We start from the raw sequence: 21,571 nt of genomic DNA on the forward strand, positions 1-21,571 counted from the left end.
CGTCAGCAGAAAAATTGATAATTTCTGATTGCCTGTTTTCCTTTGAATTTTTATCATCATTTCTCTCCCATTGATCATCCCACCTCTGTCTAAAATCCCTCTTGACACCCATGTGTCCTCTACCATGACAGGTTTGTGGCTGTTGATGGCTACTGAGCAGAGTATCTAATGGCCATGTTCTTGTCTTGCCCCCAGTTTAGGTCCTTCTCCTCTTTTCAGCTGCCTGATCTTCATGTACTGTTGTAGGAGTTTAATTATCCTTGCGATCTCTGTCCTTCTTTTGAAATTAAATGGAAGCCAGTAGGGAAATTCAAGAGTGACATGGGGTAATGGGAAAGGCAGTCAGCTCAGACAGGGTTCCTTTGCATAAACATAGGTGGCCTATTTTAGATATTGTTTGCCTCTGGTTGCTGTTTTGGAAGGCTGCAGATGTCCTGTAAGTCCTGCATGAAATTTCCCTGCCTGTGTGGGTATCTTGGATACCCAAATTTATGTGGCATCAACTACTTGCTTTTATGCATGTGAGTCCTACCCACAGAGAGATGGCATGGTTGTATAAAACTGCTTTCCTTAGGAAACTGACCAATGGGTGGAGCATCAGTAGCATGGCAAATCTTAGTGGGCAGACATCATGGAGAAACAAATGCTAAAATTTAGGTCTGGAGTATGGAGATTGTGTTCCCAGGTTTTCAGGATTTTCATTATACATAGTAAAATTTCCAGGTAATGAATCCAATTACTCGAGTCAGAAGCCTTTTTCTGACCATTGTATGTATAAGACCCTTAAACATAGGTGAGCATATACTAGTAAAATACTCGCCTCAATGATTCTTTTCCCCTGCTTGTTTTTTTCTAATGTTTTACTCCAGTAACTTGTGCATCCTGTAATGGCTTAATTCATTAGTATATGAAAAAACAGTTAATGAGTTTCAGTGGGTGGTATATATTACTGTTTTTATTAAACAGATATATTTAATACAATGTGCTCTGCATTAAAGGTATATGCAACCATAGTTTCCTAAAGGTTGTTAATTTGTACTTTCTTTGCAGTGGTTTGGTGATCTTGTGACTCCAGTTTGGTGGGAGGATGTGTGGCTGAAAGAAGGATTTGCTCACTACTTTGAATTTGTTGGAACAGACTACCTCTACCCAGGGTGGAATATGGTAAATCAGTTTTATCTTGTGAATTCAAAGACTCTACAGAAAAGTTACTCTGCTGTTATACTGCTGCTTTTATTATAGATAGGGACTGCTGAAAAATACCAAGTGATGCATGCAAGTATCAGATGTCCAATGAAGGAAAATCACTAGGTGTGAAATAATTTGACAGCATTTCAGGAATGTAATCTTCAATTTATTACAAAAAGAAACAAGGTCATGTCTGTCATAACCCAACATTAAAATAACTACTGTCTCTTTGCTCAGAAACATTTTGGATTAAAGCAGTTATGATTTAACATGGACTGTTTTATAAAATTCTGAAAATACTGAATTTTATCCACAAACACAAGAAAAATTTTAAAGAAATGTTTGGCTAAAACATACTGTAAAACTGAGCATATTTTTTTGTACACTATTCCATTCTCCTCTCCCTGAGTTTACTCTTCTTATCTTCCTGCATTATTTGGCCATCTAGCAGTACATACTACATTAACATGGGGTAAATAAATTGAGAATCTAGGTTTCAGTATGATTTCTAGCTGTACACAGTTGTGCATGCTTTGTCAACTGGTGTGCAAATACTGGAGCTCTCTGAGGGCAAACTGGGAAGGCCATGCTGGGACATTGTTTTGGAGTCCTTTTGTTACATCTTACCTAGTCAGGTCCTAATTTATATCAACCACTGTAGTCTAGAAATATGCTTATAAGAAAAATAAGAGATAAAAGACCTCAGGATAATGAAATTGTGTGTAAGATCATGGGGAAGGTTGCTATATAGATTTTATTGTCCTTTGCAGAAATTTTTCTGTTTGCTAGCATTTTGTGTTTACACATTTAATTATATGGCAAAATATTTGTTATAAATACAGATAGCCTGATAGAGATTTGTTGTTTTGGTTAAACTCTTGCATACTAACTTCTGAAATGTTTTTTTCCCATTTCTGGTTGATTTATTGAGTATTCTTATCCCATTAACTTTTGTGTGCCATGAAAAGAGGATGCTATAATTATGAGTTAAAGCAATTTTTAAAAATAGTTGTGTACAGGTACTCTTGCTTTAGGTGTGCTTTTTGTGAAGTTTGAATTCTTTGTAGTATTCCAATTTTTTCTTTCAGGTGTCAATTTTGTTTATAATTGCATTATGAAAAGGAAAATAAATCTCTATCTGAACTGACATCTCTCTTGCATAGGTAGGCTTGTTGGGTTTACCTGGCTTTAGCTGTATTAAAATTCACTCTTTTCATCTTTATGAAAAACACATCCTGAATTACAATGTAATGATTCTAATTATGAATGCAATGAAATCTGGCAGGCCTTTATGATTTTAGCGTAGTGAAATGTCATAGGTGACAACGTTTATACACTGGATTTTATCTTCAAATCATCAGTCATTTGTTCTTCACATAATCATTTTAACAAATCCAGAATAACTTTGCTTTAGAAGTCATTTGGAATATAGCATATTTGCTTGAGATTTCTGTGGAATTAATATAATGTTCACCGTTATGCAGATGACATGCCCATCACATGAAATCCCCGTGTCTTAGCAGAATACAGGCAAAACAAATAGGTTGAACAACGTATGACAGTTAAACTCGGAAATCAGACACGTGCTGCATAAATTAATATTAACTACACTAATATTGCAGTGCCTGAAAAAAGATTAATCTCTCAATTTTTTCCTTAAATTAGAAAGAAGGTAGACATAAACTTTTCATGAGGCTTTGGATATCATTGGCCTTTGATATAAAAATAACCATACTGACATATTTGAGTAATTACAAAATTGGTGGCAAGATGGAACACTTGATTAGTTAAACACTTAAACATGCTGCATTCTTCTAGAGAAGGAATCAATACTGTGATGTTTCTGCCTTATACAGAGATTGTAGGAAGAGGAAGTAAAAGTTGCAGTTAGAGAAATTTGGCTTGCTGTATATTTTTGTTACCAGTATAAAGCACATTTGTTGTTTAGATTATACTGACATTTGTAAACTTGAAAAAATAAAAAGTCAGCATTAATAAAAAGAGAAACTGTTCCAAACAACTTCTCCCCCTCCCCCAAAATGAAGGATATAATACAAGCTTCATAAATCAGTTGCAAAACAAGACCTACAAACCTTATTTTTTGTCATGATGGTTAAACAATATTCCAGCATTCTGGGTGGTGTTTTGTCAGTGGTAATTCATACCTGTGTAGTAAAAATAAAAGATGCTATGGTGTATGACACCACAGCTCTCCACATCAGGAAAACAGAGTAATATGCCAAATCCTCTTTCTAAAGAACTGGGAAAGTTAGACAGTTAACTTCTTTCTCTTGTAGTCCTGAAATGTTACCCTTGAAGGTTTCCTTGAGAAGCCCATTGACTAAAATGTCAAATTCAGCTTATTGTCACCTTATTAAGGATTTTTTTTCACATTTTCTTTTGGATAAGTTTAGAAACAGAAGACTGGTAGTCAATTCCAGAAAAAGGACTTTTATCTGGAAATGCAACTTGGGCAATATGGATACATCTGAATCAAACTGATCAGCTTCTTACCTAACTTGTTGGATGCCTATAGGCTACAGCTTCTTACCTAACTTGTTGGATGCCTATAGGCTACAGACACATAAGTTTTCACCATTAAGGCTCTGTAAACCCCTTAAATTTTAGCTATTACTTGGCTGAAGATGCTTTTCTTTTAGCAGAGCTGAGCATTTTTCAGTGTCCATCTTATTTAGCATTTCACATACGTGGTATGGCTGAACTGGGACTCTTGAAGAAGAGCTATCCATTAGGCATATTCACACCATTATAACTTAAACCAAGAGCACCGAGTTCTGCACAAAGCAGAGCACCTTGGATTTTGTCTGAAACCTGTTTTCTGGCTTTTTCTTCTTCTCTGGGTTGTTTAGCTTGCTTAAATATTTCTTCCTCCTCTGAGATTTTTGATTTTAGCAGGTTTTCTTAAATTATTTCATAGGCTCCTCTTTTACCACAGGAAAGATGAATGAATAACAATATTGATGAAACTACTATGGAACTGTAACACTTTATTGAGCCTTCCAGCAGGTCTAGAATTTCTTGTCTTGTGTCCAGAAGGTGTTTACATACTTCATCAGGCTTGCATAATCTTAATGTGAAAGGAAATAAAGTCCTTATTAAACCCTTGCCATCCTTATGCCCTGGATCCTCCTGTTAAAATTTTGGGTGAAGAACTGAATGGAGAGTCATTCTAATGGAGGTGTCTATTATCTGTTGCAGTATAATGTAAGGTACATCAGAACTCTCCTGAGGAAAGAGACGAAGTTTCATATGTTTTAAAACAGGAAGGTGAGCTTTCTGTGCTGAGATCCTTTAGGGTTCCACCACTGGTCTTACTATCTTTTTTAAAATATAAGTTACTTCAGATCTGTCATGGTTAACCCCACCTGGCAACTAAATAGCATGCAGCTGCTCACTTACTCCTACCCTCATCCCCTGCTCTGGGCAGGTTTGGGAGAACACTTGGAAGAAGGTAAAACCCATGGGTTGAGAGAAGAACAATTTAATAATGGAAATGAAGTAAAATATAATAATAATGGAGATAATAATAGAAATAGGCAAAAAAAGAGAGGAGGAATATATCAGCATGAGGTGCTGATACCACAAGGCTGTGGTATAGAATACCCTTTGGCTAGTTCAGGTCAGATGTCCTGGTTGTGCACCCTCCCAGCTGCTTGTGCCCTTCTTCATTGGCAGAGCATGGGAAACTGAGAAATCCTTGGCTTAGGGTAAGCACTACTCAGCAACAACTAAAACATGGGTGTGTTGTCAACATTGTTCTCATACTAAAGCCAAAATACAGCACTGTACCAGCTAGTGGGAGGAAAATCAACTCTATCCCAGCCAAAACCAGGACAAGATCAAAATTCGTATTTCCTGCCTCCAGCTAAAAAATAAGTCCATGCATGTTACTTCTTACCTCTTGAAAGTGAAGCTACCTTTGATTTTGCAGGAAATATGTCCCTACTGTACAGTCATTAGATATTCGCCATGGAAATTAATTCACTATTTTTTCCATTTCAGCCTGTTGCCTTGCCTGTCTCCCAAACTGATTTTTTTGAAATTATTCTAAAATGTCTCAAATTCTTCTTCTTAAATCTCATTTTTCAAGGTCTTTGGAGTTTAAACAATTGTTTCTGTGGTGTCAGGATGGTTTTAAAAAGAAAGCTGGCTCTGCAAACTGTTCCCCCCATAGATCAGAGAATTTTGCTTGATCATGTGTACTCAGAGTAGTCATCTGCATGTGAATCCCCTGGCTGTTGCTATTTTATGACTTAGAAAGAGATGAAGTTTCTGTATTAGAGTCTTACCATGTAACTTTTTGGTTGTCTCTCCATGCCTTCAAAAAGCAACAGCAGCTGGATGTGAGTTCTTGAGCTGTGAGATCTTACAACTGGTACAAGGTAGTCTCACCTCTGTGGAAGGTGCCTCTCCTAGTTTTAGGAGCAGAGAAAAGAGAAAATTACAGTAAAAAAACTACGTGCTGGTAATTTCCACTTCACAGCCCTGTCTTTTCTCATCTACTCTGCTCACTTTCCTTTTTCAGAGGCCCATTTGCAACTACATATTCCATCTTCTTCTCTGCTTGTTTCTTTCATTATCCTGAAGTCCTTTGTATGTGGCTTTGTAAAGGAAGGAATTCAACTGAGGCTTACAGATCCAGGAATTTATTGACTGACCTTTTGCCTCCTTATATTCTGGTAGAAGAAACCATCATGTTTGTCCTTGAATGTCTCTGGAATTGGGGTAGGTTTTGAGGACTATGACAGCAGGAATTATAGGCATGTAATTTTCTCTTTCATCTATCAAACAAGCATCAAATACTTTAGTGGTCAGTACCTGGCTTGATGCTGAGAAAGCATTTCACAGAGCCCAGCTGTCGTCTTCCTTTTTTTTATTATATAATAGTTAGCTTTGCTGACAACGTTATTGGCTGAGCCAAGGCGTAGTACATCAGTGATAGCTTTGAATCCTTTGCCTTCTCTATCCATTGAAGCTCTAGGATAAGATTTCCCACTTTCTTGTGTGCTTACTACTTTTATAAGTAAGGATTTGCCAGAAATTTTCTTAGTATTATACAATCATGATTAAAGTATTTGGAGTAAAACTTTGTGTCTACATGGAAGGGCATCTTTCGTCTTTCTTAAAACAAACCATGCTTCCTTCACACTATTAGGTTCCAAAGTCTAGGATATCCTGCAATTACTACAGGCAGCTGAAAATGATAATGAGGTTGCGCATCGTTTCTGTTTTAAAAATACATGCTGCAAGAAATTACCCGTGCCTAAAATTTTAACAGAAAACCATTTAACTGAACTTCATTACATTAAGTACTTTGAACATCATGCAATATGCTGCCCAAATTCTTGATAAATGACCTTAATTGCCTGTCTTTCTCATTGACTCAGTTGGAATAATAAAAGTGAATACGGCTGATACATGTGTATCTATCTTTAATGTGCTTAGACTCAGATTGGCTCCTAAAGTGTTTGTCTCAATGTGTAAAGTTTTTTTAGGCATTGTTTGATTCATAGAAAACCCAGAATATTATTATAAGTTTTGAAGTAGACTTAAGACCTGGACTTTTTTGATTTATTTCATTATTATTTTGGCATTTCAGACCTGAGCTGAAGACTGCTTGATCCTTCTAACCCAACATAAATATCACGCTGGCTCAGCATTGAGAGAAATTCAGCCTCTCGTTTTCTAAAACTACTTTCATCTCTTCTTTTTTGGTTAAAGGCTCCCCATGCTGGAATAAAGTAAGCCTTTAATTAATGCCACATGGAGTGTTTTTTGCCCTGGTAACTGCTCAGTGAAGTCAGTCCTTGTATGATTTTCTCTTTTAACTCAACTGTGGGGAAAGCTTTCAATGTAAAATTGACTAGAATCTCATGTATAATTGACTTCGGAAGGAAAAAAGAGATATGTAAAGGTAAGCTGCAAGATCTGGTTGCCAATTACTAGTCCTTTTTAGGTATACCGGTTTAGAAATGCTTATACTACATTTATCTTATAACTAGGAAAATAAATCTCCATCTCCATGTGGTCTTCCTTAACAGTTTCTTTTTTTATGCTCTGGCAAGGTGTTTTAATATATGGAATACTTAACTTTAAGTAGTTAACTCTTAACATTTAGAGATCAGACATAAAAGAATATCAAGAATATCAATATTTAGGTGAAACATTTATTCAAGAGATGAAGTTCAGGTTTGGAGAGTGTCAGCGTCTCTTCTTTCTTCGTGTCATTATCTGCTCATCTTCAGAGAACAGTTAATATGGCAATGATGAGAGCTTTTGGGTCATGTGAGTTCAAACCTCCTGAGTTTAGGGTTTAGATGAAGCTTTGGTTTCAGAAAGAAACTTCAGTCAACTGGCTGAATTTCAAATGATTGTGAATTAGTAACCACTTTGTCTTCAGTAAAAAAGAGAAGGAAACTTGATGGCAAGTTTTGCCTCAAGGCAAGGACTCACTGCAGGGTAGTGCTACTGAAACAAGAATACACACTTCATCGGGAAGTGTAGTTGATATGGGATGTTCAGCAGCAAAGCTGTAGCTATGTATTTGAGGGCATTTTTACTGAAGGAGTCTGCTTCTCACATTTTCAGCTGTCCTGAATGTGCTGCCATTGTTTATTTTAAAATCATGGTAGTGTGCAGTTACTTGGAGTCCAAGCTGATAAGCAATTTTTGGTTTGCCTGCAAAACATCTTTGGTTCCTTCAGGACTTAGCTCATTGAATCTCATCACTTTCAGGTTGAAAAAGAGTCTAGGCATGCAAAATCCATCCAGCAAATGTTAGAGCACCCAAAAAGTATTCTCATTGATGGTGACTTCTGGCAGTTGTTGCTGGAAGTTGACTCAGTATACTAATCACATCTCAAAGCCGCTTTCATTTAAATATTATTTACTGTTACTTAAATTGAGATAAGTTTCCTCTACAGATTCCCTCTGTGGATTTTGAATTAGAAGATAGACTTCATACTTTGCCTAATGTTTTAAAATGCTCTGGAGACAAATGCATGAGAAGACAATGGATCTGTGTTCATCTGTTTGTTTAATGACTCTATTTCTGTAAAGGCAACTACACACAAAGTGACAAAACATGATCCTGGAGAGTGAAACTGGCCTTTTTTTGTGAAGTGCTGGTGGTCTGTATGTGTTGTTTCCTTTTCTAACGCTCCCTTTTTTGTACTGCATCCTCCTGTTTTATAGGCCTACCTTTGGTGTAGTGGATCTGGTATATAACCAAATTAAAGGTACACCTGAAAAGCAGAGTGGTGAGAAGAAACAGCAGTTGAAGTAGCTGGTGATATTGCTTAAAAACTCAAAATCCCATCTGCTTGGCAACTTAAGCAGGTGGTCAGGAATCTCTGGTTTGGCACTTTATTGAAAAGAAAATACATATCCAATTCTCTTTCCTGATACTCAAAGCTTTTGGTGTTCCTTGACTATGAATACCTAGAACACCCACATTGCTTTATAACAACAAAAATTGTCAGTGAGTGAGAAAATTTCTCAAGCACAGGAGCAGAAATTTTGCAAGAACTTTGAAAATACAGAAAAGAGGTTTACGAAGGTAGACACGGAACCATGACATGCAGCTAATAATGTAGAATATGTTTCAGGCCTCCTTCAACAATCTACGCACATAATTAAAGCACACATGCAGAGATATAAATTAAAAAAAAAGCAATCTGTAAGCTGCTCAAGCTATTTACAAAAAATTACTGTAGAGAAGAAAGAGAAAGAAATGTTGCTTTCATTTGCAAGTACTCAGGAGACTTCCTGTGCTATGACGACTTAGGTCTTATTAGCAAGTAGACAGAAAGAACTTGCTTTTGGCCCTCAGTGGATCTTTTCTGGCCTTAAGGTATTTTATTGAACTTTAGGTTTCCTCATAGATGGTATTCCTTTGTAGTTTGTTAAGCTTCACCCTGAAATATATTGTATTAGAACTGAACTGGTAGTGTACGTGCTGGTGTTCTTTGATTGCTTTCAAAATTTGGCCCTGTTTATTTTCCCCTAGGGTGCAGTTTCCCTATAAACTCAGGTACTACGTCTTGCAAATGCTTGTTTTGTCAGGCATGAGAAATCACTTATCTCTGTATTCATGATGGCTAGTAAAGCTCTACATTTTGGAAAAGATATTTCTGGCAAATTTGTCAGGAAAATAATTTGCAGATTTGCACGCCAATATTAAGCTTTATTCATGTAGACTCCTCGGTCCATAAGCTGTTTGAATAGCTTTCCCAGAACAAAGACGATGCCTTTAATATTGAGGCCTTTGATCTCTTCTGCCTACTAATTATCAGTTTCAGCTTTCATTGTTCTATTCCTTTTATTCCTCTGTTGGATATTTTACTTCCCCCCCCCCCCCATTATAATTCTTTTCTCTGGTATTTCATATTAATTTTTAGAAATTATTTTTATTTGACTACGTATACGTTATTGTCATGCTAACTTGAACTCTTACACTGTGCCTCAGTATGATATTGTAAAGTCACCAGCAGCAATCCGTTTCCATTACATCATTGTTATCCCATTATGCACAATACATTTTTAATGGCACTTGAAGGTGCAGTCTTTTCTGCCAAAAAATGTTATGTCACAATTCCTTTCTTTACATTTAGAGGTAGAATAGTTGAATGATGGGCATCCTATTGGAGATGAATACACCTTTCCATAAACCTTCCTCCCTAGAACAAGGTGAAAATAAACCAGAACCAGAAAGCTTTTTTGTGGGTAGCCAGTTCCTTACTCCTGATTCTTTTTGCTATGGAATGATTTACACTATCGATCACATTTAAAAATCTTCAGATTATTTCCATAATATGGAAAAATTGCTATAAGTGGAACGTTTCTGACCCATAGCATTTGTGCTGCTCTTACCCGAAGCAGTGAAATTTGGATTTTCACAATGATTAAATGCTGTCTAAGGAGGGGACAGCACAGAGAAGGGATAAGTCCTTCAGGACAACCTTGTACGAGAGTAGGTCTTACTGTGAGGATTAAAAGAAGTTATTCCTATAAAGAGACAAATACCTGAATCTAGCAACCACAGATCTTTGGGAAATACTCTGATAATGTAAATGTTTGAAAGGCATGTTCGTCTGATAACAGCATTTCAGTCCCTGCACCTGGAAGCATTCTCAAGAGTAAGAGGGAAAGCAACAAGAAATAATTGGCATGTCTTCTCAACATGGGTCTGGTCTCCCAGACTTCACCTACCCATAGTTCAAGGAGGGTCTGAGGAGAGGAGATGAAGAGATGGGACTCCAAGTGGGCAGTAGGAAGATAAAGAGTAGAGGCTTCCTGGTTGCCTTTAAAGAAAGGCACACATTTGAGTAGAAGCACCTCTGAATTATTTCAGGCTATGCTTCTGCTACTGTCACATCAACTTCTGCTCAGAGCTCTGGCCCTATGTTAGCACTGCACAGCATTGCACTTCCAAGCAAAGCCTCAGACTTGCCTGAAGCTCTCTTTTACTTACAGACAGATCACAGTCTTTGGCTTTTCTCTTGCAGTCAAACTCCCTTGGAGGAGGGTCTTGAACAACATTTTGTCATGGTTTCATATCTAGCTGCAAACCTGTCACTTACCTTGTTGATGGCTCGCTGGCCTCATTAAATGCATTCCAAGATTGATTTTCTTTACAATTTCTGTGCTAGAAGTTCTTCAGTGCTGTAGGTATCATGTTAGATCAATTCCACTGTACTGTGTAGAGCAAATAACTAGGGAATAGAAAGACCCTCTTCCATCAGTATAAGCAGGTTGGTCACATGTTGGCCTTTCCCCCTTAATGTGCTGTTAGGACTTTTATAGCTGAGGTTGTGTTTCTTCAACATAATTAAGGCAGTTTTAGTTTCTTTCTGCATTTCTGATTCCTGTTGTCTCTTCAAGCTGCAGGCCCCCAGTGTGAATCACAGAATGGTTAGGGTTGGAAAGGACCTTAAGATCATCTTGTTCCAACCCCTCTGCCATGGACAGGGACACCTCCCTCTAGACCAGGTTGCTTAAGGCCCTGTTCAACCTGGCCTATGTTTGAGTCTCCTTTTGAAATCTGTTCTCAGAGGGCTCATCCTGAAGGGAAAGCTGGGAATGTTTTGGAGTCCTTTTGGTTCAATAAATTTAGCTTTATAGGTTAAAAACCTTGTAAATTCTTACTAAAATGCAGGTTTACATGTTTGGAGGCATACTAGCTATTCCAGTTGTATCCCAGCGTGATGGTGTGACATAAATTTTAAGGAAGACTTTTCAGCTATGGTAACTTGAATGACTAATCATGAATCTAAAATGTCCCTTTTCAGTCCTTCAGGAGACTAACAAAGAAACAAACAGAAAATCAAAATGTAGCCTGTCCTTTTTGTATCTTTTGTGTTCTTCCTCTTCTAGCTTCACTTTATGTTTCCTATGTGCTGATTTTGTTGATTCCAGGTTCTGTATTTAAAGTATTAATTTGTGATTAAAAAGAATCCTTTTAATGAATTAATTCCAAACAGTAACAATCCAGTCCCACAAATGTTTGTCAGTTGTTATATCCAAACTTGAATTTAGAGACAGATCAATACCTCTGTGTGTTCATACCTGTATGCATTACATCTCATACATCTGATAAAACTGGGGCTCTGTTACTGACTAATAGAGAATGTGAGGTGCAACTAAAGCATCTGCAGTCCTTTACACCTGAACAGTTTTCCCCTAAGTAGGACTGTCTTAATAATTGTTTCCCTACACCATATTTTCCCCCCCATAAAAAAGGGCAGTTACTAACTGCGTATGCCTGAGAAAATTTGGAAATGAACAATAACACGAACAAGACATTACTTCTCCCTTCACAAACCTTACCTCATGCAGCCAGCTGAGAACACTAGGAGTGTGTTGGGTAATTGGCTTTCCTGCATCCTGTGTTTTTAATTGCCTGAATATACAATCAGCTCAAGGTACATTTCTTGTGCTCTTATGAATTTTAACATAAAGGTTTATTTCCAGATGGATCAGCACTGAAAGAGCTTTTCAGCTGTCTTATAAATATAATTTAAATTATCACATTAATATCAAAACCTTGCCACCCAAGAAATTAAACATAGAATTTATTATGTAATTGTGTGGTTATTTTATCTGAGGACATAAAGGTGGCTTTTTAAAAAAAGAGCTTCTTTATATTATGACATGAGGTTGACATTAATTCAGGAACATTTAGGTTCAGGTAATTTAGATACAGTTTGAGATACGTCATTTCAAGGTAAAAAGACCTTATTGAAACCTTCCATAATTTTTAATTCACTCTTTGCATTTATTTCTGACTTGAAAAAAAACAAGTAAATGAAGCTCTTCTTTCCTGAAACAGTATTTTGGATTAGAGACATCTATATGAATGCAATATGAGCGGATTTTAAGGCATGTCATTTCTCAGCTGAAGAAGTCCCATCTAGTTGCACTGTGAAATTGAGTGCAGCATAGTTCATAGGCTGTACATGCACATTTAATTAATGTTGCTGACAGAGTAAATATGCAGCAGTTTTGGCATACCTCTGCAGTCTGTATTTATGGAAGGTATAGAAACAAATTAGTATGTTGGATGTTGTTTGGGTTTGCACCAGCCTCTGATGTAGCTGTGATTTGACTGTGTCATTTAACTTCTACATGCAGCTATTGTCCCAGTTGTAAAGAGAGATAATAATGGGTTTTTTTCAGATGGAAGTTACAAAGATTTTAGAGCATGCAAGTTCTTGAGGAGAATGGATTTCTATACCAGAATTATGAAAGACAACGTAGGCATCTGTAACACTGTTTCGGGTTCTGTTCATTGTCCTGTCCCATGCTGACCTGCTGTGTGAACTTGGCACAAAGAGCCAAGTGACTGAAACTTCACCAAATGAAGCAGTAGTAATTGTATTTACCTATCTCTGTCAGAAGTTTTCGTACCTTCAAACCTGCATACCTGCAAGTTTTCATATACAATGATCTCAACTTGTCACATCCATATATTTTTGTGATTGAAGACTACACAATTTCACCTCTCTCACCACGACTCGTAACTGTGAATTAATAGTCATGATCAGAATTGCAGTCTGCACCTACAGATATGTTTTGATTCATTTAACAGTCTTTGATTTGATTTCAGTAAAGTTTCATTGCAGCAAAAGATCTTAAGTCAGAGTCTATTCCATATTCAAGATTGTAGGAGGTCATGGTGGCTTAAATTCAAACTAGGTCTGATTTTAGCCAACTGTCATATTAGTCAACCACCTCTGATAATTGTGCATAATTTCTGTATTGTTGTAAATGTGTATTGGTCTGTGATACTACTGCATACGCTGTATTTCAGGAAAAGCAGAGATTTCTGACAGATGTCTTACATGAAGTGATGTTGCTGGATGGTTTGGCCAGTTCACATCCAGTATCCCAGGAGGTGAAGCAAGCCACAGATATTGACAGGGTGTTTGACTGGATTGCCTATAAAAAGGTAAGGCTAATTAAACTTACCTATCTCTGTATACAGTTATGTCAGTAGCTATTAGAAGATCATGTTGTGTCTGTAAAGCAAGTACCAGTTAAAAACCCCTGTACACTACAGTGGCTACTAGCTGGGAAACTTTAATTTGTGTGGAATCTATTTGCAATATACAACAGTGATTTTTGCCGATTAAATTCATACACCCAGTGCTATTGAATGTTATAAATAATAGATTTGGGGTTTTTTACTACTATTTGTTTTGTAGTGGTGTCTGAATTGTGTTAGATGCTTTAAAAAGCAGAACGATGTGTAGTCTTTGTCCTTTTGAAACTCTCGGAAAAGGGTCCAGTGCTGAAGTTAAATGTAAAGTTTTTTCTGTTTTTTTCTATGCAAGAGAATTCTTCTGTCAGTTAGTGAAAAGTCTGAAGTCACTGTGGAACAGTGAGAGTGGAGGAACTGCCTTCTGCTGTGGTAAAGGAATATGTATTAAATTCAGGCAGTTTCAAATTTTATTTTAATGAACAGAAGGCCTTTTGGCCAGCTTTGGGACTGAACAGCTTCTGGGCAGGAGTGAGAGGGTTGCACACTTTCACCTTCTCCATTTTATGTCTTTGGGCTGTTAGTATATGGCCCAAAAGCTGGTGGTTTCAATCGTACCGCATGGTTGTTCTCTGCTACATGGTGTATGTAATACTATGCCTTAATATAGTGACCAGATGCCTTTGGAGTGTGAAGCAGAGGCTGCTGCCTGCAGCCTTCTGCTATGAAGGCTGTACTGGAGCTCTCTGCTGATGATTCAGTTACAGGAGTCTTTTGACTATCACCTTTGCACTTCATAATCTTTTCTTCTGCACCATTAGCTGCCTAACATCTTACTGTAACAAGACAGCAGCAGTGAAACACTGACTTGCCTACTGAGCCTCTAGTTTATCCAGTGCTCATTCTCGGCTAAAAAAGATGTGTATCCTCTCTTATAATCATCAGTTATTGCCAGTCAGCAATAACTTGAACTTAGTCCTCTTCCATGAAAGGATCTGATGCCTTTAAGGAACGGCGAATGAGAGTGTGTGTGTATATGTCCATGTAATAGGTGTAGGATGTAATATGCAAACACGGAATACTTAAGAAAATATTTTAAAATGCTGGAATTGCTCAAGAGCCCAAGTAACATTTTCAAAAATCCCTTAGCTGGCTTTGAAAACATTACTCTTGGTCAATTAAGCTGTAATAGCCGGCGGCTTTTAGCTTACTGAAGTATTCTCATTGTTTAAATGTTTCAGTCATATGTTTGCTGGTGGTAGCTGAAACTCAATTCAACTAGTATGTTTAGAGGCTTATCTCACATCAGTATCTTAATATTTAAAGCTAAGTATGTTTTTATTAATATGATAATAGTGATATCACACAGTAAACTCTGATACTTTACATTTTTTGTATTATGAATACTTTTCAAACATCAGCTATTTTAGCTATAGTATTAGTGATAGTATTAGCTGTACTGTTAGCTATTTTATGCAGGCTAATAGGATCTCTCTGTTTTCTGTGCAGATTAGAGTACAATCTTTATCTTGTATCTGTCCACTTAAAGGTTCCTTTTTCAATGTAACAGTGACTATGGCCAGTGGATAGGGCAGCATCTCCACTCAGCTTCCCTGACGGCCAACTCTCCTGAAGCCTAGGTGACACGTGAATGCGCTCATAGCAGGGCCTGATCCTGTAAGTTTTGAATCCAGATAGCAAACCTAGCAAACCACCTTGAGGAACGGCAATGGAAGAATTTACTTAACTCACCTTCATAGGTGAGGAGATTAAAAGACCTGCTCTTTCACCCATGAAGACTTCCTGTCTGATAATTTGTCTGTCTGCTATTCTTTGTACCCATTCATCCTTTTATTTTAGATACGAGCAATATCTAATAGGAAGAAACTTTCCCAACTGACTTCATAACTGCTCTTTTCACTGTTTCTGTATCTTCCTCCAAACACCTGACACTGTTGCCTTCTGAGGATAAATTAGAGCAAATTTAACATATTGTAGATCTTACATTGTTTCATTTCTAGGTAGCCTTGTATGCATGCATGCATGGCATGGACTTAAAATCAACTAGGAAAATAAGCTCATTTATTAGATAGCTAGAACATTTGCCTATCTTTCTAGTTCTCTAGTGGCTGCAAGTATAAATACTGTGTTGAATGGTATGTCAATAAAATCCAAACTGTAAGATTATACTGAAGGCTTTTACCTGGTCAGTCATGTGCTCAGATATTTTCAGGTGCCTCAAAGCCCTCCTTACACAATGATCCCTGCTGGAGGGATGTTGTTGCCAGTGTTACTGGGATGGCTTTTTGTATGCTGATTGATTTTGCAAATTGCTGTCAAGTATTAAGTTCTCAGGATTTTTTTCTGTTGACTCTAGTATAAACTTTGGATCAGGACCATCAGTGATGGCTTTTCCACTGTCTTAAAAAAAAAAACCATTCATTTTTAAACAGTCTATCACTATGTGCAGACTATCTTTTCCCTACATTTTGATATGGGTTTTTTTTTTTCATTCTCTCTATTTTTTTTTTTCCTCTTTTTAAATGTCCACCTTGTGCTCCCTGGGACCTTGGGTTGTCAATGTGATCTCTTTTCTCTCGTCATGGTTCTCTACATGATATTGAAATGATGAAACTTTCTCCCATCTAATTTTTGTTCAGTGAAATGACAGTCATAGAATGTCATTGTCATTTCATTGTCTTTACTGTCATCACTGTGGCATAAATCAATTAGACACCATTAAAGTGCCCATCTCTGCTAGACACTCAGCTGTCATTTTCAAGATATGCCTCTTTCTATATACTTCAGAGATGATCATTGAAACTATTCTATTTAAATGCCTTGGAGCTGAATATATTTTTCATTTCCACTTTCTTGTCCTCGGTGGTTGCACATGTTAAGAAATCTTATGACACAAACCTCTGAAGAATGGCATTCAGGTAGTCCCACAAGCAGAGTGAAACAGATACTATAGCCCAGCAGCATACAATGCTTTTCCACTTAAGCTGTTGAGGTTAACGTTTACCTCTTTCAAAACATTATACTAGATAGGCATTCTTTAGATAGGAACATGTCATCCTTCACTAGGGCCACAAATATGTAGAGAAAAATAAGAAGTCGTGATAGTTCATTAATAAACAGTACTGGTAGAGGATTCAAATCGCTCAATTTACATCAGAGTGGGTAGGTCTTCCTATTGCAGCTGGAAGTGAGAGAGTGTCCTCCTACAATGACGGGAAAAGTGGTTATATCCCAAGTGCAGTAGGAAATATAGCCCGTTGAACACAAGAGTGGATCTGAGAATTGTAAAGTCAAACCAAAAAGCAGGACAGGCTTTCCACACCAGAAATAACTGACAGCAGGAATCATAGCCCTCAAGAGCTGCATCAACAGAGGAGGAGAGAGTGCAGCAAGAATAACTTGAGAAAGAACAATCAGCGAGGAACAACTGGCAGTAATAAAACGGAGAAACAAGACAGCCGCATCTCAAAGGGAGCAGCTAGACCCAGAACAGCGTGAAGGAGAGAGATCCCAGACAGAACTAAAGGAGTCATGGCCCTAGATGAGCAGCCACAGCCAGATAAGAGAAGGGATGAAAGGGCACCAAGGACACTGTAGAGAGCCAGATAATATCCGAAGTCATTTCAGTCAGCCTGCTGCATGCTTTGAAGTGTGCTGGTTGAAGATTCTGGCAGTAATCACAGCAGGCAAGACCAGTATGATGTAGTGTAACTATAAAAGTACCCCCAATAGAATATGTCTTGGCAAGTGACAAACAATAATCAAAACAAGGAAGAGGATGACTGGAATAGTTTAGAATATCGCTTCTTTTCTTCCTTGTAAGCAAAATTAACCCCAGCAGTGAGATCAGCTACTGGCCCTGACTTTGTAATGCAAGCAATTTGTTATTTCCTAAACCTGTATGTATAATTTCCTTTTCCTTCTTAACTATATGCCACTTCTTTGAAAATGCTTTTCCCTGCTTTCTGTGTTGAGTGATGGAAGGAAAATATATTTCTAATAATAATAAAGGGAGACCAGGCTTCCTGCCTCCCCTCAAAGGCAATGTTCTGCGTTAGGAAATCTGTTCAACTAAAAATTTGCGCAAAGGAGAACGCTCAGTTTCCCTGTATGTTGCAGTAACAGTTCTGGCAAAGGAGAACATAAGAAATTGAAAGCAGTGGCTTGCTTACCCTTTTGAGTGTAATTCTCTGAAAATTTACAGCATAACATGTTCTGCAAGACTGTGGAAGAACAGGAAGGATAACTGCACTCACTGGAAAGTCTCTCTAAAAACTTGGTTCTTTTTACTTCTGTTCTTCAGGCACTGGGAAAGATATGGGCACTGTAATAACAAAATAAAACAAAAAATCCAAGGCATGTATTCTTCCCAGTAAAACAAGAATTAGTATCAGAGTGATATCCACTCAGTTCATGAGTGCAATTTATTTGTGACAGTGTGCTTCTATGAAGTGACCACAGAAAAAAGTGAGAGCAGCTCATTAATAATTAAAGAAATTCTAGATAAATACTTATAAATAGTAAACCATAGTAAAATAGGTTTGATTTTTAGTTATTCACTTAATTAAATCAATAAAATAAGGTGGTATCCACCTAGTTAAAGTCTTATAATACAATACGGGTGACTTTACAACCCAATCCCTTACCACAGTGTAAAGGGAGAGCTCTGTTTTCCCTGACTAATTTAGCCGTGATGTTGCCCGTGAATGCCATCAAGTCCTGGATGCACATTTCGTGATGCTGGTTTCTGTTCCATGACTTGCGAGTGCAGCAGGTCAGCACCCAGATTGCAGAAGATGCTTTCAGGAGCCATTTGTTCGTAATGCATTATAACAGGGGAAGTATCTTGTGATCAAAATAATTTCTTTCTGTTTAGATGAAAAGATCGTAGGTCATTACTGCTTCCAATACGAAAGCTATTGAAACTCAGAGTTAGTGAAACCTTTAGGTACAAGTTTAGAGCAGCCCCAAGAGTGCTCGACTTAAAGTATGCAGGCTTTCCCACTTTATCCAGTGGGTATTATTGTGTAAAATTAGGCAGGTGCTTCAAGATATTTAAAATACCTGTCCTAAGGCATTTGAGCACCTTCCTGACTCAAGATAGTGTTTTTTGAAGAAGAAACATAGAAACCATTGCGTGTGGTATATAAAGAGCTATACACCTAATGTGCTTCAGGAGCATTACATTCCCCACGCTGGGGAGAAGTGTATGTGGTTTTGATTGGAAATAATAGAAATGGAGCACAAATGTTAATTTTATTTTAAAGAAGAGCTCGTTAGACTAGATTATTCAGTCAAGGTAGAGCAACTGGGAAGATGCAACCTGCTGTGGTACAAGACTATCTTCTGCCCGTTCCCTGTTGAAAGGCAGTGGCAAATGGGAGGTCCCAAGGGTTGGAGGAGGTGAGCAAAGCAGAAATGGCAAAGGTGGCTCAAGACACTCTGCTCTGCCATCATTTTGCATACTTCTTTCCCCAAAAGGGAGTAGCAGGAATAGAATAGTGCATCTGTGTCTTAGGTGTTTCCATGACTTAAAGTTTTGATAAAGGTGGTTGTACATGGAAGTACCAGCACCAGAATTGCTGAAGTGCACTCACTTTTCTGCTTCTCTGGTTTTACTTTTTAATGATCATTTTTAGCAAAGAGCAAAGCAGAAAGTACCTTTGTAAGCCTTTACAGATTGTTTTTTCCCTGAAGGAGTCCAAAACCAAACAATGCCCAGGTGAAGGCAAGGGATGACATTTGCTGACACACATCCTAGTTCAGATCAGTAAAACAAGAGCAATGATTTTAAGTGTTAAAGAAGTAACTTGGAACAAGTTGTAAGAATTAGAAATAGAAAATTAACTGGAGATAATGAAATAGAGTAAAAAGAAAGAAAAGGCATAAAAATATGATCAATATTTATGTCAAAATATGATCCTGCAGGACCAATATTCAGGAGGGAACTCTCTGGAACAACCTCTGCCATACTGTTTTGTTGTTGTTTTATAAAGGTGTGTTTAATTTCTAAAACTTAAAAGAGGCAATAAGAGAAAGTAGAATGGTGTTTTTAATTATAGTTAGTTGCAAATCAGACTTAGGCAAATGGATTATGATTCTTGTGTTGTATTTAGTGAACTAAAAAAAAAAGTGATAATAGCGTTCAACCTTTGTGGAAACAAAGCTGGTCAAACAGACCTGATTTCAATCTTTGATGAGATTAAATGTGTAGTTGGTAAAGATAGATCGTGTTGAGACATAGACTTTTAAAATCTTTGATTTATTATGGCATAATTATCTAGTTAAAAAAACTCCAGTGCTATACTGTATCATTAGAGAGCACATTGGCTGGATTAACAGATAGCTATCAGATCATACTGATCCCCAACATAGTCATCAGTGGAGAATCATCACAAATTCCAAGTTTAATTTTACTTAATTTGCCTTTGGATTGACTGTGGAGCTGGTTGGTAAAATGGTGATGCATTTCCTCTTTGAAGTGAAGTAACTGTGACTGTGTAAACACTTCTCTAAGTACTCATCATAAAAGGGAAAATCTTTGTCCATTGCCCCTAATGGAAAACACAGATTTGTGGAACCAGTTTTATTATTACAAGAGATTCTTAATACAATGGATTTTAAGATGTACTAGTTTATTACTGTGAGGGTGCTGAGGCACTGGAACAGGTTGCCCAAAGAAGTGGTGAATGCTCCATCCCTGGCAGTGTTCAAGGCCAGGTTGGACAGAGCCTTGGGAGACATGGTCTAGTGTGAGGTGTCCTTGCCCATGGCAGGGGTGTTGGAACTAGATGATCTTAAGGTCCTTTCCAACACTAACTATTCTATGATTCTAGGATTCTCTACTTAATAAATGATGATGGCCTGTCTGTGTAAACAATGTCACCAAGCTCTTGTGTTTGTCCATCCTTGAAGATTTCCTCATACAAGGAGTTATGGAAAAAGTATGAAATGCATTTGTCCTTGTCAGTGGTGTCAAAACATGTAAAAAACATTTTTGTATTGAGGCTAAATAATACTCCTGTTGTAAATGGAGTCCTGATAGCATTTTGTCTAGGCGACTGATAACGTTTTATTATTCAAGGAAAATGATACGACAATATCCACCTGAAGAACATGACTAGTTATGGTCATTTACCCTCAGATTTTGTTCTTTGTGTCACAGTCCTAAAATTTGCAACAGAATTTTATGTCTAAGACAAACATTTCGCCAAAGCTCATCTTACCATCTGACCATTTTGGTATTATCCAGTACTAGAACAGCTGTGTTTGTCAGAATAGAAAATGATTATGATTTCCCAGTGAAAAGCTCTCCTTGAATATAATGTTGCTTTTTCAGTGATGTTTTGGCATCAGATAAATGGCCTTACAATCTATAAAAACAACATAAGATGCCTTTATGCATCTTTGATGATTTAGCACAGTACATTACAGATTTATAGGTATAGATGCTGATTTTAAAAATACTAGCTTGTCCACACCGTAAGTAAAGTTTTAAAAATATATTGTAAGTTTAGTTTGTTTATTAAAATATATCCCAGTTTTATTGCTGAGTATTAGCAACATGTTAACCTGTGGGCGTGCACTGCTCGATGAGCAAATATCAATTGGAAATTCTGTGTTACTCTAAAAAGTAAAGAAGACAAATTAAATGGCTGATTTTTATATTTTTTAATAGCCTGTACTGTTAAAATCAAGTAGGGATGGTTATTTTGAGCTCTTTTTAATGAATGTAATCCCTTACTTTTTAACAATTTATTATCAAGTGCAGGGAAACCACTCAGATCCAAATTCAGCCAAGTACATAGTTGTTTAATTTTATGTGTGTAAGCTCTAGTATTTAAGTTGGGTTGCTTGTGTGTT

At 37.3% G+C, this 21,571-nt stretch overlaps 1 protein-coding gene across 2 annotated transcripts in view; it reads left to right on the forward strand.

Annotated features, from left to right (window-relative positions):
* Nucleotides 1–21,571, forward strand: part of TRHDE (thyrotropin releasing hormone degrading enzyme) — a 221,055-nt gene that overhangs the window by 87,038 nt on the left and 112,446 nt on the right. For both annotated transcript variants that reach the window (XM_030480256.2, XM_030480257.1), the window contains exons 5-6: nt 1,051–1,164; nt 13,520–13,657. In XM_030480256.2, coding sequence (XP_030336116.1) covers nt 1,051–1,164; nt 13,520–13,657 — 252 coding nt within the window. The remainder of the gene's footprint in view (nt 1–1,050; nt 1,165–13,519; nt 13,658–21,571) is intronic.

This window comes from Strigops habroptila, chromosome 3 (assembly GCF_004027225.2).
Source record: "Strigops habroptila isolate Jane chromosome 3, bStrHab1.2.pri, whole genome shotgun sequence".
Classification (NCBI taxonomy): domain Eukaryota; kingdom Metazoa; phylum Chordata; class Aves; order Psittaciformes; family Psittacidae; genus Strigops; species Strigops habroptila.